Below are 18,858 nucleotides of genomic sequence, written 5' to 3' on the forward strand. Positions count from 1 at the left end.
ATCATTACCCTTTGGTAGCGTGTTTTAAACTATTGCTGACGAGCATTAAACTGTGTTACACAAAGATGAAAAGGCATTTACATTGTTTCCATGGTTTTAAAAATTCAGTCTAATTTTAAAGCTTCTTTCCTTGCTATACAGTTCATTTTATCTTCTGAATCACATCTTTATGTGCTTTAAATTCTGATATAGTCAAAGTGCTAAAAACTAGCTCTGTTAATGACCATTAGCAGTCTTTATTGAAGACCAAAGATTACAATAATGTGTTCACAGCTTGATCATTTTGGGGTCTATATCAAATATTTTTCACACTAGGTTGTCGCATTGGCAAGTAAAGCTAACGTCATCTGACTATCATTGCTCTGGTTATCCATTTATGCCCTAGAATCCTGGGCCGCCTCAGCTTAAAGTGAGGCCAGATATTTCTTCCTAATAGCTGTAATTCCTTGTCCTAACTCCCCAGGGGCAACATAATTATATCCCCATTTCAAGAACCAAATCCCAACAGTGTGTCACTGAAGTCCAGGTTGCTTGTAGAAATCCCAGCATGGAAGATCCAGAACATATGGTGCCGTTCGGTAGCCACGAGCTGCCTGTGGCTACTGAGCGCTTGAAGTGTGACTAGTATCCAGTCAATGTCCAATACACAACAGTTTCGAAGACTTAATACAAAAACAAATGTAAATTAGCTCATAATAGTTTTTTATATTGATTACATGTGAAATATTTTGGATATTTTGGGTTAAATAAAATATATTAAAATTAATTTCACTTGTTTTTATTTTTTTAATGTTAGCTACTAGAAAATTTTAAACTGCCTCGTGGCTCACATTTTGTTTCTGTTGGACAGTGCTGGGAGAGAAGAGGGATCAGTAAACTGCCGCTCTTGCTTCACATCTCGCCTGCCACTCGTCTTTGTAAAGTTGCGGTTGGAACACAGGCACGCCCATTTGTTTACATACTGTGTGTGGGTATTTTCAAGTTACAACAGCGGCACTGAGTAGTTGTGACAGGGACCGTCTGGCCCACAGAGCCCAAATCTGTTTGCTGACCTCTGAACTAGAATAATGGTATGATCTGTGCTTTAAAGCTACTGGAAAGGAAAAAAAAAAAAAACCTTTTCTTAAAGAAAGCTTTTTTATAGCACTGTTTTATAATTAAATTATATTATTTATCCCTCTGCGATTTTTATAGTCTTCCTGTTCTGCAGCCCTTATCCATAATTTATGATTTTAACCTACCTCACCATTTCACCATCTCTGCTATTTTAAAGCCAGGCACAATTTGTTTAAAATAACGACGCACAATTAAATAATAAATAATGCTTCTATAAAAAGTATTCTGTTGACAACCTAAGAGCGTTGCTGGTCCCCTCCCTGCTTTATCCCTTCAGTGCTGTGGGCATTAAAACTGATGATGTGGCCACATCCCCTGCATCTCTAACTGTGGTGCAAGGTAACTGTGGTACTAATCCACTCAACTGGGGTGACAACTGACTGGAATAGTCTAGGATATAAAGAAGAAAGTCTTAGATGCACCTTGTTATCATGAATGAATAGCTTGTCTGAGTCTAAAGCCAAATTCATGGGTTGGGTGGAGGTTGTGGTTGGCTTTGGTGTAGACCTGAGCTAAGAAAAAGTCACAGTACTCTCCTGCATAGATTTCTTCCAAATCAATCAGCAACGATGTAAAATGAACATTTTTGACCCTACAAATTCTTAGAGAAGTTTTCTGTTTTTAATTGTTGCCATAGGATAGGCTTACTTAGGTAAGTATATCTATCTCAGAATCCAAATGACCTTTATATCTCAGTTTTGGTTTATATGGCAGAATCCAAATGACTGGAAGATGCTTGACCCATTTCCAGAGTCCTACCCGTGCAGCACAGTCCAGTTTGTATACTGTGAGGGGGGCTGCAGACCTCGTTATTCTGGTGGTACATTAATAAATATACTGTATTTAGTTAACCACAAAATGTAAGATTATAACATATTTGGGTTTTTTATGTACTGACTTTTAATAATGGGTAATCACTGTTTAAATTGTTTACCTTACAAAAATCTTCCTTTGAATAGAAAAGTTTAATTTTAGGCATCATTAGATAAATTCTTACCATTATATTACAAAATCATCAAATGTTGGTGTCCTTTTGTCTCCTTACTCAACCACATTTACACCAGTTGTGTCGTTTTTCCGGATGGGGAGGGCACCATTCAGTAACAATGTGATTTGTACTCCATGGTAGTCCTGAGGCACAAGGGGCCTTTGTTTGAAAAGGACATTACATGGTAGGTAGATGGAGTTTTATCTACACAAGTCAGAAAATAATGAACCCTTAACCATGAGCTCAGACCCAACTATTTCATCTTTCTGATTTCTCAGCTTTAGCCTTTGTTAAAAAGAATACTTATAATTATCCATGTCATTGCCACTGATATCAGTAATAAAAAAGTTTTTTTAATTATTAATAAAGCATGTCATCTTGAATGTGTACACAATGGGAAATTGTGACCTGAAGAGACCCTTGACAGAATAAAACGAGTGATTCGTTTTTCAGGTTTTTATTAGTACCTAACAGCGGTATTTAAAGGCTAATTGTCATTACAGTGCACATCTCCAGATTTTTGTTTTTTCTACTTGTCATTTTATTAATTTTAGTCTCCATATTTCAGAAATAACATAGCTGCATTTTACTGAAATAGGCACGTCAATCCACATTTTGCTCTTTTTGTTTATATCTGCAGTCCTATTTAAATTCAGTATTTCCAACCACAAAAGGTGTTAGAAAATTCTATTTCAGGCTTATGAGAAAAAGTACAGCAGGATGTGGTTCAAATCTTAAGCTGTATTTATTTCTGATCCTGTACAGCTAACATTCTACAAGAGTGTTAGGCTGAAACAGTTAAATAACCGTAGGGAACCGGTGGTTTCAAGGTTGTCTTCACTTTCTAAGCCCTTCTCCATATGGAGCCTGAACACAGTTGGTGAGGTCATGCCTGTCTGTGGCGATGCTACTGGAGTTCGTGCAAAGTATCACCATATAGGTTAAAACTCTCCAATAAGGCTCTTCACAATCTGCCCAGCTGGAGCAACCCTGTGCTCTCTGTGCACGTGCTGGAAAAGAGGCTCCAGTGTATCGTGGGACAGTGTTTACAACTGACTTTGTAATAGCAGGGGAAAAAATGCATGACTTTTCCTAATGGAGAGCAGTCACAGTCCCATCCGAAGGAGGGAGGATGAGTCTGGTGCACAGCCCGCCACCCACGGAGTGGGTATTGCCTCCTCAGCTGGTTTGGATGGTTTGGCTTAAGTTTTTTAACTTCTTAATAAGTTCAGTTATTTTTTCTATTTTCTTAAATGCAAAATTGACAGTATAACACCTACCTCATAGGGTTACGTGGATTAAATGCCTCGTCGAGTTCTGACACGGTTCTGGAGGGTACCTGGTTCCAAGCCCTGTAACTTGGAGTAAGGCATTCGGTCTGTTTTGAGCCTCAGTTTCTTCATCAGCAAGACAGATGGTAAGACTTAAACTTTACAGGACTGCTATGAAGACTAGCAACCACGTCTACGAGGGGCCTGGCCATCCAGGAGCTCAAACACTGGTTGCTGTTACAGTTTGAGCATTAACTGTGAGGGGGGTAGAATGAAGCTGCCTTTATAAATAATGATATCAGCACTTCTTGTTACCACCTTGGAAAGGAACCTAGAAACCAAGCTGATGTGTATTTTGAGGAAGGATACTCAAAACAAAATATCCTATCCCTTAAAACAACAAAAAAAGACAAACCTGGTTTATCAGTACCTACACTATAGTATATAATCCATGTCACACCTAAAAAGGTAAGAGTCCAGGAGAAAGTGTTAGAACATTACCCTGTTACCATCATGTTAAGTTCATAGAATCATTCTCTTACACCTATAAACTACCATTAAGGACTATTTGAGAATGGCCCTTTCCCTAAATAAGCTGATGAGCTGGCTGCATTGGCAAAACTTAGGCCCAAAGAGAGAATCGTACTTAGGATTGCATGTACTCTGTAATCAGCCGCTAACTATATGGGAGTGAGTGCAATGCACTGGACTATTTGGGAAAGGTGGAAGTTCTCAGAGACACTGAGAAATGGCCTGTCTCAGACTGCAAGGCTCGCACTTGTTAAGGCAGGCTTTTAACCATCACACAAGGACAGTTTGATCTGCAGGACTCTGGTGCAGAGCAGTCCTAATTCTGAAATGTACCTGCAGGCCAGTCACGATGCTCGCCTCCCCAGGTGGGGTGCTCTCCTATGGGCCTGGGATGTAGCTTTCCTAGTTCCTCCACGTGGACTTGTGATCAGGTAGGAAAACGGCAGAAGTGGCATTGGATAAAACCATATCAGCATTTGTGTTTAACCGTATCCACTGATGTCACTTACTCCTAAAAGGTGAAATGGAGCAAGAGAGCTTAGTAGCCATATTTCCAGCTATAAGTTATACCTTACAAAACAAAAATGGATATGCACAGAAGTGAGATGGAAAACAAAACCTTCCCACAGTAAGGCTCCTTTTGTGTAATAGCTGCACCTTGTAATACCTTGTATTAGATAGCCTATGGGTTTGTTTTTGAATTCCAGAAAACACTACATCTTACCTGCATAATAATTTCCATTTATATAGCACCTTTCAGACAATTTACTCAAACATTTAGCAAACATTTACTAATCGAGTTTCTAAATGCCCCCAACCAAGCTCTTCTGGTAAAACCTATCCAGTAAAATTAAATTTCCAGTTTTAAAAAAATCTATATTTTTGGGGCTGGCCCTGTGGCTGAGTGGTTAAGTTCGCGTGCTCCGCTGCAGGCGGCCCAGTGTTTCGTTGGTTCGAATCCTGGGCACAGACATGGCACTGCTCATCGAACCACGCTGAGGCAGCATCCCACATGCCACAACTAGAAGGACCCACAACAAAGAATATACAACTATGTACTGGGGGGCTTTGGGGAGAAAAAGGAAAAAAATAAAATCTTTAAAAAAAAATCTATATTTTGCCATAAAGGTGGCAGTGGTCCTTAAAACTAGGAAATCTGCATTTAGTAGCCAATCAGCTACCTTTTAGATTGATTTTGGACCCTTTACTAATAACTAAATTACTCCAGTTCTGCTTCTCAGTCATAAGGCATTCCCACACACTAGCTTTATATAAGAATTCTTAACATTGCTTGTGCTTACAGAGTTTGTGATCATCAAAGAAACAAGACTAATGGTGTGCATGAAATACACATTCAACCTTAACCCTGAAAAGAAAGCACTTTTCCCATGAGTTGCAACAGACACTGCTAGTTGTCCCCCAACATCTAGTCTTCTCTTCTGTGGTGGTAGAATTTTTAGCTGGGCACCTAAAAGCCAGGCTATTTCCCAGTGTCCCTTAGAGCTGGGCAAGGCCATGTGACCAAATTACGGCTCACGGCATAGGAGTAGAAGTGACATATGAAACTTCTAGGTTGTGCCCTTAAAATTAAGAGGGCTTCCATCCCCTTCCCTTCGTTCTCTTTTCTGCTGTTACATGAATGTGGTGATGAGCCATCACTACAAGAGCCAGTGTGACACCCTGATGACAGCAGAGCAATGAGACAGAAAGACTCTGGGGTCCCTGACACTGGAACTGGACTGCTCACATGGGAGAAAGAAATGTCTGGTTTAAACCAGTTTGGTGAGGTATTGTTTCAGCAGCCCAACCTGTATCTTAATTAATACAGAATCCTCAGCCATTATTTCTAGTCTGCCTCTCCCCTCCTCCATCTTTAGATAGTGAAAATCCATTAAAAGGAAAAGTATATCTCCAGGATTTGGGCAGGGCTCCAACCACCAAAACTTTAATCTAATCAGTGTTTCAACTCTTTTTTCATTATCACCCACCTAAGGAGCATTTTTTAGACCTTTTTTCCCCTAATCAGCCCCTCCCCATGAAATTTGCATACCTTAGATATACTGTATATCTGTGCTTTACATACATAAAAAGAGTAAGATTTTTTCTTCAATCCCCAATTTTCTCCCTCTTGGGGATATCACCATGGAGAATGCATGCTCTTATATAGATGAACTGATTAATGATAGTTGTGGGGAGAGAGAGATACTCTGAACTTCATTTCCTGGTATCTTAACTGAAAATTCAAAGGGTCATCAAGAGATTGTGATTACAAACTTCTCAGAGGTGGCTGCATTTGTTCCTCTGTCATGTGGGGATCACTAAACTATGGAATCCACCCAGTACAGTCCACACAGAGTTGGTGGGGTCTTTTGAGTCCTAGCAGCTTTCAGGCCTGGAGAGTTGCGATCAAACCCCTGAATTCTTATGCATAAGGAGGCCCTCAGGCTAGCTTATCAATATTCAGGGTGGACTCAGGAAGCTTTGGGGGGAGGGGGGAGCACTTCACAAGTGTTCGTGAAAATGCAGCCCAGTGCTAGATTACCCATAATTTGAGGCATGATAAAATATCTGGATTTGAGAGTGTTAGAAACACATACATTTCTGGCTGAAAGGCCTACTTCTTCCTACAGGAAAAAAAAAAAAAAAAAAAAAATCCCAAGCCAGACAATATGCTTTGGCATCTGTTGATAGGAAAAGGCTACTTCTAGGATTTTTAGACACCTGTTGTGTAAATGCCTGTTTTGCAGAGAATGACATCACAGCAGTCCAAAGGAACAAACTGGAAAGACCAGCCAAGGCCACTGGATCATGGACTAGAACAACCAACATCTAGGAATCATCACATTCGGCAAAGAGCTTATGTGATAAAGGATCATCATCTGATTTAATTGAATAACCTGACTCTTCCATGTCGTCATTCAAAAATATACAACAGTTGTTCTAACCATGGAAATGAAAAAGCAAGGTGTAGGTGGGGTGAGCAGCCAAGTAGAGGCAAGAAGACTAGCAGGTGTTAAGGAGGAAAATGAAACAAAGTTGATAATGTTTAAATACTTTGTTAACTTTATTTAATACAGTCCTTGACTAATTGTGTGCCAATGCTAATATGCCTGTAAATTTCACTATTCTAAAACACTACAAATCTAGTTAATAAAAAGTTGATCAAAGGAAGAGAAAAAATACAGTATTTCATAATGCCTTTTGTTAAGAATCTCACCGGGAAGGAGCCATATGTTGACAAATATTTTTAAAGAGGGAAAGAGGACCCCAGTGTAATGTCAGTCCCTGTGCAACTCTGGAGTGACCTGTGAGCACTGAGGAAGCTGATCCCTAGGACTCGACATGGGTTCCTTGAGACCAACCATGCCAACCCAGGTTTGGAAGAAGGCCATATACACACCCTATGTCTGTGGTCTCTGACATGGGTCATACACGGGAGTGCATAAAACAAGCCAGTGGGATGCAGGCAGAACATATTAGGATTTCCATTTGTATTTACTTTACCTAAATATATGTATGTGTATGGTCAAAAAGTTTGGAGACCACTGCTCTGACTTTCATCAAGACATTTGAAAAGACAACCCTTGTGGACAAGGTGGCAAGTACTGTTGGAAAAATATACATAGTGGGCCAAACTGTCTTCAACTGAATATATGTTCCTGTAAGAGAATCCTCAGCATTGTAAAGATCTCATTTCCCCCAAAGATTTCTATACACTTTATACAATTGTAGTAAAAAAGTCTCCATGGATTCTTTTTTGGAAACTGGCAAATGATTATAAAGTTTATCTGAGCAAATAAAGATGAGAAACCTGCCAAGACGTGTTTAAAAGAAGTATAATGAAGGGGCAATTGCTCTCCCAAATATCAAAGCATTCTAGAAAGAAACATTAATTAAAAATATGTCAAAGTGTTGCATACTATTCTTTTTTAAAATCATTTAAACATAATAGTGAGTTTACAAATAGGCCATATACATACAGGAATTAGTATGTGATACAGGTAATTCAAATCAGTAGGGTAAGAATGATCGTGAAAAAACTGTCCAATAGAAAAAAATTAATTATGTCAGAACTCTATCTCATCCCATATTAAAAAGATGCAATATTTTTAAAAACTGGAGGAAAGTATTTTAAAATTTTTACAATCTTGGCATGGGAAAAGTTTTCCTAAGTGATAGAAAAACCCAGAAGCTACAAAGGAATGATAATGTAAGAATGGAAAATCGCTGCATAGCGAAAGCCACCATATGAGGTACACAATAATGAGAAAATATCTGCAAGGTATATGACAAAAAGTTAAATCCGTAATCTATAAATAATCTCTTCACATCAAGATTAAATCAATGACTGGCCAAAGAACACAAAAATAAACCATAGAAAAAGAAATACGAACAGCCAATAACCCCTGATATAACTGCCTCCACCTCACTAATATGTTTAAAATAATCTGTCACTTGTCACCTGACTGGCCAAGATTAAAAATATCCATTGTTGGCAAGGACATGCAGATATAAGCACCATGATACATGTTGGTGGAAGTGTAAAGTAATAGATTTTTAACCTTTTTGGAATGGAGTTTGCCATTGTTTATCATAAATTAAAATATGAGTTCTAGCAATTCTATTTCTAGAAATATATCCTAAAGAATTGCATGAATATAAGGATATTCTCTACAGCATTGCTTTCAATAGGATAAAACTAGAAACAACCTAAATGTCCAATTAGAGGGGAATAGTTAAATAAATTATGATACATGCATACAGAGGGTTATTACTGTATTGATTACCTATCATTGTATAACAAAATTACCCCAAAACTGAGTGGCTTAAAACAACCATAAACATTTATTATCCTTATTCTTTCTGTGTGTCACACAGTCGGGAGTGCAGATGGGCAGTTCTGACTCAGGATCTCTCCTGAGGTTGCAGTCATCTGAAGGCAGACTTAGAGTTGGCAGATCTTCCTCCGAAGTGGCTCACCCACATGGCTGGCAAGGTAGTGCTGGTTGTAAGAGTGTTCATACCACTAAGCCAAGCAATTTAAAACTGAACAAACATTGTACATCAGATAGGCAAAAGCCAACAGAATAGGAAAGCCCTCTCCTCCCTTGGTCCCAAGGCAAGATACTTTCATGGGAAGGATGCAAACAGCGTTAATGACTTCTGTGTAGTGCTTCTCAAAGTGCGATGTGCACACAGATAACCTGGACATCTGCATTAAAGTTCTATCTTGCCTAGTAAAGCCACTTTATGATAAAACAAACAAGCAGCTGCTAATGAGTACCATTTCCTTTACTCAAGGGATGCACGTCTCACAACCGACACATTTTCCCCCAGAGTGAGACAATTTAAGAAAAAAACCCTATACAATAAAAGGGGAGAAGTTCTATTTCAGGAAGAATAAATTCACATATGTATTTACTAAGCACACAGATGTATTTTATGTAAGGCATCTTCACATGAAAGAGAGATTATATACAGTCTCTGCTCTCAGGTCTGTAACATAGAAAGAAGACACCAACAGTCATGCCGAAACACGACAAATGCTATCTGAAAAAGCAGCTAACATTTATTTTTATTAAAGTCACCCAGCAGATACCTCAATCCATTGGCACAAAATATGTGCTTGTTCCTAATAGCAACAGACACCCAGAGGAGAAGAAATATATCCAACAGGAGCGACTAGGAAAGGCTTCCTGGAATTAGACGGAGGGGCAGTCTTTCCACAGGTGCAGGGCCCAGAAGACCCTTCCTGAAGAGAAATCAGTTCACACGTGGTTTGTGTATCTGCTGACAAAAGGCTTTATCTACTGCTCTTGGCAGTGTGCTTTATATCCAGGTATACCTGCCCTCAAAAAAGGCCTCGCCCTAGTTGGGAGGAGACTAAGACGAAACAGGAGCATATTCTTTAAGACAAAACTGGGAAGAAAACAGAGCCCCCCAGGCCAACGCTAGAGGGGTCTGCAGATGCCGAAGTACCTCGTGGGTACTCCCCGGGCATGAGGAAGAGTCCGAGCGCAGACAAGCGGAACTGGAGCCCACGCATGCCCAGACCGAGCGGGGCGCGCCAGGCCTGGCCACGCGGGAGGCTGGGAGACGTCCAGCGGCCGGACCGCTTCCGTCCGTCTTGCCCTTAGGGCCCCCGCACCCACCAGCCCTGGGGGCTGCTGCTCCCGCCGCCCCTCTCTGGGCTGGGCCCCCGCCCCGGGGCCGCACCTCTCGCTCTGGCCGGGCCGAAGCCGCTGTCAGCGCCCAGGAGCTCCACTCTCGGGCACTGAGCGGCAGGGCGCGGGGGCGGGGCCGGGGCCGGCCCGACGAGCGGAAGTGCGCCGCTTCCTTCCGGCCGGCGCCGCACGAGACGGGGCGGGGGCTCGCGCTGACGGACGGCTCTCGGGACCTATGGGCGCGGCCGCCGCGGCCCGGCCTCCCCGGCGCGCCCCTTCCCGGGGGCCGCTGACGCCCCCAACCCCCCATTTCCAGGGTGTCGCCCGCAGCCCTGCGCGGTCGGGCCTGGCTGTCTCAGCGGCTGGTTGCGGGCGGGAGCGCGGCCGCGGCCCTCGGCGACCCTGCGCGGCCGGCCTCCGTCCGCGCCCGGAACCGCGCTCGAGGACGGCTGAGGCCGCAGGTCTGTGGCTGCGTGTCGGGCCCCGGCGGGCGGCGCGGGCGCCGGGCTTCGGCGGCGGCCTCCGAGTGGGCGCCTGCCGCGGAGTCCGCCGCGACCCCTGAAAGCCCGCGGCGGGGGCGCTGCTCCTGCGGCGCCTCGGGGGCCCGGGGTGGGACGGGGCGCACGCCCGTCGGCCCGAAATGCGGCGTCCGGGGCGGCGAGGCGGGAGCGAGCCAGCTTGCGGCGGGCGCGCGGGCAGGGCCTGGCTGCTCTCGGCCTCCGCGGCCGCGCGGCCCGCTGTGCAGGCGGCGCCGGCTCCGAACTTCCCGGGCCGTCGGCGTCTGCGGGGCCAGCGGCGGGGGCGCGGGGTGCGGGGACGTGCCGGCCCCCAGTCATGGAGAAGAAAGTGTCGCGTTCGTCGTCCTCGACAAACGTTTAAGGCGGCCTTCCTTTTAATGTGTGGGGAAACTTTGTTTCGTGGTTTGTGCGGTGATCACAGTGCCTGACGCGTAGTTGGCGCTTAAATTTGCTGCCCTGTGTCTTGCCGCGTTCGCGTTTCCCGTGGCGGGCTTTTTACAGCTCCTCTCCGAGCCCTTAGAGAGCTTGCCTCGAGGATGAGGTAATCTGGGGATAAACCGTCTCTGGCGGTACGGCTTCGCCGACTCTCCTCTCTCTCGCTGCTCCACATTCTGCATTTTCGGTGCTGGTGCTTGTCTGTTGTGCTTTTCACGTTTTTTTGGAATGAATGAATGAATGAATGAATGGACTGTATAATGTTGGTCGGTCGGTGGGTTGGTTCTTTTCTATAGAGCAAGTTGTTTACCTTTAGGAATTAATAAACTGCCCAAACAGGTGCCCTGCAACTGGTCATATTTAAGAAAGAGTTAGTAAGACCTGTTCGTTGTTCAGAGGAGCGAAGCAAGATGTTCCAGGGGACCGGAGCCAGCTTGCTCAGCGCCGCCGCTCCCCCGCCTCCCACTTGCTGCTTCCAAACCCGGCTCCCGCTCCCCGCCGCTCCTCCCACTGCTGCTCCCGGAGAGCAGCTGCCACCCTCGCCGCCGCCGAGGCATGGGCCCGGAGCTGCCAGTGTGAACTGTTTTAAAAGAGCACAGGTATTAAAATTCAGATACCTGAGCCAAAACGGTATTTCAGTTTTTCAAAATCAGGCTATCAACAGATTTATTACTGAATACCTCTCACATGGTAGGAAAATAATAGAAAGCTGTGTAATCGTGTGACAGGTTGCATGGCACCTGCTATGGGTCAGGAAGGGGAAGGAACAGCAGGGGCTGGTGCGTCACGGAAAGAAGGCCTGGGAGAAGGGCAGGGGCTTGTCTGGGATGCTCACCTGTATCCCTGACTCCTGGCAGTGCTGGCCATAGAGCAGGCACTTCACAGACGTGATTGTGTTACGTAAGTGTTTGTGCTGTGTCTTGAGAGTAACTTTGGAGGCTGGTTTAGAGTTGATGGGGAAATGGGAGGGCATGTTCTGCAACGGAGGAAGGCTCAAGTCAAGTCACCTAACGCAGATGAGCACGGGGTGTGTTGGGGACAGGGTCCTGGCACGTGGATGGGCACTTTACTTCTGTGTTGTTTGTAGGAGTGGTTGGAAGGACAATGCGTGTAAGTCTTTGACACCATGATATCCATCAGACAAAGAAAAGGAATAAAAACCACAGAAGTTTCTGAGGATTATGCAGCACAAGAGGAAAATGTGAAATTGGAAAATAAATTGCCATCTGGTAGGTGCTTTAAATTTAAGCAGCGTTTTGGGTTGCTTTGTATTAATGTGTCATTGTCTAATAGGATAAAAATTCCATGAGACCTAGCACTTGCGGAAATTTGTTCTGATAGCCTCATGTTTTAGTTGTACGTGACTTGATTGCACTGGTTTTGCAGTCATGATCATGTAGAAGGTGCGAGAGCTCTGATTAGAACCCTTGCTTCTCAGCTGCGTGTACAGTAGCTTACGGTTATGCCCGGCTGGTCCTTTGACTTTCTAGAGTAATGCTTCCCCCACCATTCAGATTTCAGTCTGTTTCTAATTTTTCTGGTTTGCGTATGCTGTTCACACTAGACAGCTTTACCTTGGGTGAGTGTCCCATTTCATTAAAGTACTGAAAGATGAATCAAACTTTTTTTAGTTCTTTATTTTCAGTCAAATTCCTGAAATTTTCTCCTTTGTTTTTTTTTGGTGGGAAAAGTGATCCCATTCGGTAAGTTGTTTATTTAATGCTGAAGACTCTTGCTAAGCCTTACGACAAATGGCATTAATTACCAGCTTCTTGCCTGCAGAGTGCCTTCTTAACCTGGCTTGGTCAAGATTTTTAAAAGTAAGCGTGAAAAATTCCATGTTCAGCAGCCATTTGGGATATCTGACAGAATTTATGTGGATTGAAGCCATGTTAATTCTTATCAGCCAGAGCTAGTAAAGGAATTTTGGGAAACAGTTCTATAAAATAAAAGTAATCCATATTGGGAAGTCATGCCATCCAGCTCATCTACGTATTAGCAATTTTGGACGAGACAGTACTTTCTGAAAACCTTATACTGTGCAAATTCAAGTTTGTTTTTTTAAATTAAGACAACTTTGAGGATTATTCATTTTACCAAAATACTGTTCAGTATTTATTTGTGTCAGAAAAAAACTTGAAAACTAGAGAAAAGCAAAAAAGAAGGAAAAGATATTCCTACATAGCCACCCATTCTGAGGCAATACCCTGGCACTTCATCTTGCTGTCTGAGTGGTGTGCTCTGCATGTGTTTACCTACAGGCATTCATACGTGGTTTTACGAAAGTGGAATCCTACGTGCCCTTTTGTAGCTAACTATATTTCTCTTATTTTGTTATGACCATATCATAAGTCAGTCAATATATTTTAAAAATATTGTCAGTGTATAGTCATTGTGTGGCTATAGCATAGTTTATTTAATTCCTTATTGAATGTTTAGGTAGTTTTTAACCTTTTATCTATATAGAGAGAACTGTGCTAAATATCCTTGTGGTCAAATATTTATTTAAAACGTTAATTATTTCCTTGGAGTATGTGCCTAGAGTTAGAATTGCTAGTCAGATGGTATGCTCATTTTAGTGTCTTTTTCTACCTATTGCCGTGTTGTGTTCCGTGGAGGTACCAGGTTCTTCTTCTGCCGGCAATGTTTGGAAAATGTCTGTTTTTTGTACCTTTACCAAAACAGTATTACCATTTTTAAGCTATCAAATTGGCCAACATTTAAAAAGTTACAGCTCATTGTTTTGATTTGCATTTCTTTAATCCTAATGAATTTGAACATTTTTTCTGTCTATTTAGTTTATTGACCGTTTTTTCTTCTGTGCATTGCCAATCATTTCCTTAGTCCCTGCTGGAATAGTCATCGTTTTTTTGTTATCCTGAAAGTATTTATCCTATATGAAGAATATTTAAGCTTTTTTATTTGTGCTATAAATATTTTTCCTAATTTATATGACCTTTAGCTTGAGTTATGATGGATTTTTTTCCTGTGGATTTTTAAATGTTAAGTTATCAAGTTTTTAGTAGCTATTAGTGAATAAAGTTATAAGTAGATCACACATTGAAAGTAGATCATCTGAAAGACTGTTTATATTCTAGACAGGTAACCCATTTATTCCTCCACTTAACAAACCTCATGGTTAAACTGTAGTTATTAAACTGTGCCAAACACAGCCCTAGATACTAAGATGAACGAGGCAATGTGCTTGTCCTCAGGAAGCTCGCATTCTAGTTGGCAAAACAGACAAGTGAACAGTTAGATAGAGTGGGGTGAAAACTGCAATGAAAGTACGAAAACGGATCTGTGGCATCACAGAAATGAGCCCTCACTGTCTGCTGGGACGGGGAACACTTCACCAGTGACGGCAGCTGGAGCTTAGCATACGTGATAGTCTGCAGTAGAACTATTGAATTCTAAATTCTTTTCTGACTTAGTTATTTGTGTGTTTCATTTTTCTAAAGGTTGTACCAGTGGAAGATTATGGAAGATTCTGTCATTTACAATTGGTGGAACAGTTGCCCTGTGCATTGGACTTCTTACGTCTGTCTACCTGGCCACTTTACATGAAAATGATTTATGGTTTTCTAATATTAAGGTATGGGGTTTCTATCGCCATTGTATGATGTGCTCATTGTGCCTCTAGTAGTTAGCCATATAGATGAATGACCAAGACAACACAGTTTTGCCATAAAGAGTCCAGTCTCTTAAAAGGTTTGGCTATGGAGTAAAGGGACTTTGGGGCTGGCCTGGTTGTGTAGTGGTTAAGTTTGCTTTGGTGGCCTGGGGTTTGCAGGTTCAGATCCTGGGTGCGACCCTACACACCACTCATCAAGCCATGCTGTGGTGGCATCCCACATACAAAATAGAGGAAGATTGGCACAGATGTTAGTTCAGGAACAATCTTCTTCGAGCAAAAAGAAGAAGACTGGCAACAGATGTTAGTTCAGGGCCAATCTTCCTCACCAAAAGAGAGAGAGAGAGAGAGTAAATGGACTTTCGGTTTGTTAGTTAAAACTAACATCAGAATTTTTATAATAAAGTGAGTTCCCCCATTTTCATTAATTTCAATTATGTAGCAGTTACTCTAAACCAGTATTTTTCGAACTGTGGATTGTGAAATTGGTGCAGTAGGTCATGAGTAACATTTTTCTTTGTGAAATCAGATACAAGAGACTACTGTCCCATATACTAGGGTTGAGAATGATTTGTGAAACTTTAATTATGTGTGTGGTATATTCAAACTGGGTCACAATATACATTTCTTTTTCTGTTGGGTACAGTTTAAAAAAAAAAAGAAGGAAAATAGAAAGCCGCTGCTCTAAATCCTGGAGTCTTAATCTGGCTCCATAGAGGACCTCAATGTGTTTATCCCTTTCTAACAGTATATGCAGATGGTTGGGGGCAGCCAGAATTTTTCTGGGGAAAGGAGCCATAAGTTTTATCACATTCTCAAGAGGGTCTGTGACTTTTTAAATACCAGTTTCCTTGTTGTGTTTTTTCTGTCTCTCTTTTTCTCTCGCTCTCTTTTTAAACATTTTTAGTTGTCTTTTAATTAGGCATTCTTTTCAGAACAAGTATATCACACAAGGAAACTTAGACGTTGCGAGTGTTTTTCATCCAAAATGCTGTAGGTTGCAAGTGTTTTTCATCCAAATATCCTTTGGTTTGGTTCCAAAATGTTATGATCTCTGACCTTATTTACTACTGTGGCTTCTAATGACTAGTTGCTTACAAAGGTAAAATTTACCTTGTAAGGTCAAAGATTTATCTATGAGAATATTCAAAAGAATCAATGCAGAATCTAGAGACAGTTTCCAGAGAGAGAGCGTCCCAAAATATTTTGAGCTTTGGTTCCGTTATTGGAATGCATCTCTAAAGGAGACTACTTTGAATGACAAGATTAATTTATATGAATAAGTTCTAGTATGTTTATTTTAAAAACCTGTCATATTGCTTTATAGGTACAGCATGTATCTCTCTCTCTCTCTCTCTCTCTGTGTCTCTCTCTCTCTCTCTCTCTCTCTGTCTCTCTCTCTCTGTCTGTCTCTCTCTCTCTATATGTTACAGAAACTATCATGGCACCAAATAATAATTCTGATCCTTCAGTGACAGTTGTAGTTTTTCCAGTCAAGAAAAATTTTACTCACCTGTATCTCTTTAAAATGGAGTGCTTATAAACAGATTCTCTAGAATTAGGCAATTTAATGCTTGTTGATTAACAGAAGTATCTTGAATAAAGGCTGAAATATCCCTGTGTGGGCAGACAGCCAACGTTAAATGCTGGTACCTGTACAGGAGATGTGATGACAAAGGTCTCATAACTTCATTTTAAGCTATAAGTATAGTTCTTTAATTTCAAGCGGCCTTGCTAGTATCCTTAAATACACGCCATCATCAAGAAACCTGAGCGTCCTTCATTTTTCTCTCTACTCTCACCAGGTTAAATGAGTTGTTATACTTTTACCTAGTATTTACTGAGCACCTGTTCTGTGAGTAGCATTGATTTAAACACTGTGGGGAACATGTAAGGAATGACAGAGACTTCTGAATTTGCCAGCAGATTTTCCAGTATAATAAATCAATGCAGTAAATATAGAACATACTTCTACAGTATCCCAGCAGGCACTGTGCAGTGCCACCAATAAGACGAGGCTCCTGCCTACAAGGAGGCAGACAGTTACAGCGCATCCAAACTCAGCACTTTGATGAGGACAGACGGAGTATTGTGGGAGCACATAGAGGGAGCCTAACCCAGTTTTGGAAGATCAGAGAAGGCTTTCTAGAGGAAGTGATGGTTAAGGAGACCTGAAGGATGAGAAGGGTTAACCATGCAAACTGGGGAGGAAAGGTGAGTGTCGTAGGGAATGGCCACGTACAGGAAATTCGAGAGGCGAGAGTCCAGAGTGTTCCAGGTGTCGGCAGCCATTCAGCCTGGCTGGGGATAGAGGGGGGAGAGGGGATATACTGGGAATGGTAAACAGAGGCCAGATCACGCAGCGACCTGTGAGACGTGGCAGAGCTTTCTCTGAACGTAGGAGTGAGCCCTGTTTTTGATGAGGCAGTGATGTGGTCATACTGGTGTTTTAGAAAGGTGGTTTGGGCTACAGTGTGGAGAATTTGAGGAAGGCTGAAGTGAGGGGAAACCACTGAGATCACTCAATTCGGTGGGTTCAGTAATAGCTGAATATCCAGTTAAGACTTGGAGTAAATGAATATCTTCTGTGTGTGAGACACTGGTCTAGCCCTGAGAATACAACATTTGAATATGACATGGAACCAAATTCTAGTGAGAAGAACTAGGCGCTAACAAGGAATAAGTACTCTAGTGAGAATCAAACAGCGTGATGAGACAGTTATTGGGAGGCTACTTGAGACTGGGAGATAAAGCAGACCGTTTGAGGACAAGGCATCTACCAAGACTTAAATGATGAGACGGGGCAGCCAAGCTGAGGTCTGTGAGAGCATTGTAAGCAGAGAGAACAGGTGAAAAGGCTCCTAGGAAGGAATAAAGGAAAAATCCTTGTCGAGTTGAGGATCAGAGAGAAATCACACGTGTCCGGAATTTTATGAGCACTGAGGAGAATGGTACAAGAGAGGAAAAAGCCAGACCATGTAGGGCTTTGCAGGCTGGACGGGAGTCAGAAGCGGACCGAGTGGAGCTTTCCAGGAGGCAGACTGTGAGGGACATATTGATTCACTGTGTGTGTGGAGGGCGGTTGAGAGGGAAGATTCATCAGTGATGACCTGCTTTCTCCCATTAGCAGGTAAATGGGGGGATAGGCCATTCGTGGTGATAGTGAACCCTGTGGGAGGGAGCATTTCTGGAGAGTACAGTGACTTCTGACACCAACCACCCAGAGGTGAGCCCACTTCACAGGTTAAGGGCACAGACCTCCACAAAATAGCCCCTACTTCAGACACCAGTTGCAAGTTTGGGGTTCCCCAAGCTACCTCACTTCTGACCAACTGGCTACAAATTTGGGGGTATCCACTATCTCCTCATGTTCAGTAATCAACTAGAACACATCACAGAACTCGGCAAAGCGTTGTACTTATGATTCTAGTTTTCTTAATGGCAAAAGAACCAGCCAAAGGCAGAGATGCATCAGGCCAAGTCCTGGGGAGGGTCCCATTGTCCTTTCCCTGTGGCCTCAGGACTCCTTACTGTCCTGGCTCGTTGATGTGCTACAATGTGTAGAGTATTGCCAACCAGGGAAGCTCACCTGAGCTCTGGTGTCCAGAGTTGTTCCGGGGGTTTCATTATGTAGGCACGATTGATTGAGTTGTTGGCCACAAGATTGAACTCAGTCTCCAGTCGCCTGCCGGTGCCCAGAGGTAGCACTGATATCAGCTGGCTCAGAGCCCCAACCCTCTCATCACATGTTGGTCTTTCTGGCTGGGCCAGCCCATGTCCTGAGTCATCCCCTTAGCACAGACTATCAGATGTGGTCCTGAGGAACCCACCATGAGTAACAGAGACACTTACCACTCGGGAAATTCGAGGATTTTATTGTCTACCTCCCAGGAACTGGGGTGAAGGCCGCTAAATGGTTTATTTCACTGGGGGCAGCAAGGCAGGAAATGATCTGTTCAGGTTTGGATACATTGTGAGTCACTTTCAAAACAGTCCAAGTAGAGATATGGAGTAAAGGAAGCTAGATTTATGCATCTGAAGGCAGGGCTTCCATCTGTGTTGGAAATGGACATTTTCATATTACCAGCTTGCAGATGTGTGGGCAGGAGTGTTTGAGGCATGTGTAGAGTGGGAAAGAGACCCTAGGCTAGATTCTGTTTGTGCCTCAGATACCATCTGGGAGAAGCTATAGAACAGGCAC

The 18,858-nt window shown here is 42.8% G+C and overlaps 1 protein-coding gene across 10 annotated transcripts in view; it reads left to right on the top strand.

The window, feature by feature from the left end:
- The first annotated feature begins 10,247 nt into the window (after positions 1-10,247).
- DPY19L3 (dpy-19 like C-mannosyltransferase 3) overlaps positions 10,248-18,858 on the top strand; it is a 75,992-nt gene continuing 67,381 nt past the window's right edge. For 9 of the 10 annotated variants that reach the window (XR_011498391.1, XR_006520628.2, XR_006520627.2 and 6 more), the window contains exons 1-3: positions 10,248-10,531; positions 12,111-12,252; positions 14,485-14,618. Coding sequence is in view for 5 of the 10 variants with exons in the window: in XM_044759957.2 (XP_044615892.2) it covers positions 12,150-12,252; positions 14,485-14,618 (237 nt within the window). In the remaining 5 variants the exon portion in view is untranslated. The remainder of the gene's footprint in view (positions 10,532-12,110; positions 12,253-14,484; positions 14,619-18,858) is intronic. The other variant, XM_070498358.1, reaches the window with a different exon arrangement.

The sequence above is a fragment of the Equus asinus genome, chromosome 26, assembly GCF_041296235.1.
Source record: "Equus asinus isolate D_3611 breed Donkey chromosome 26, EquAss-T2T_v2, whole genome shotgun sequence".
Taxonomy (NCBI): domain Eukaryota; kingdom Metazoa; phylum Chordata; class Mammalia; order Perissodactyla; family Equidae; genus Equus; species Equus asinus.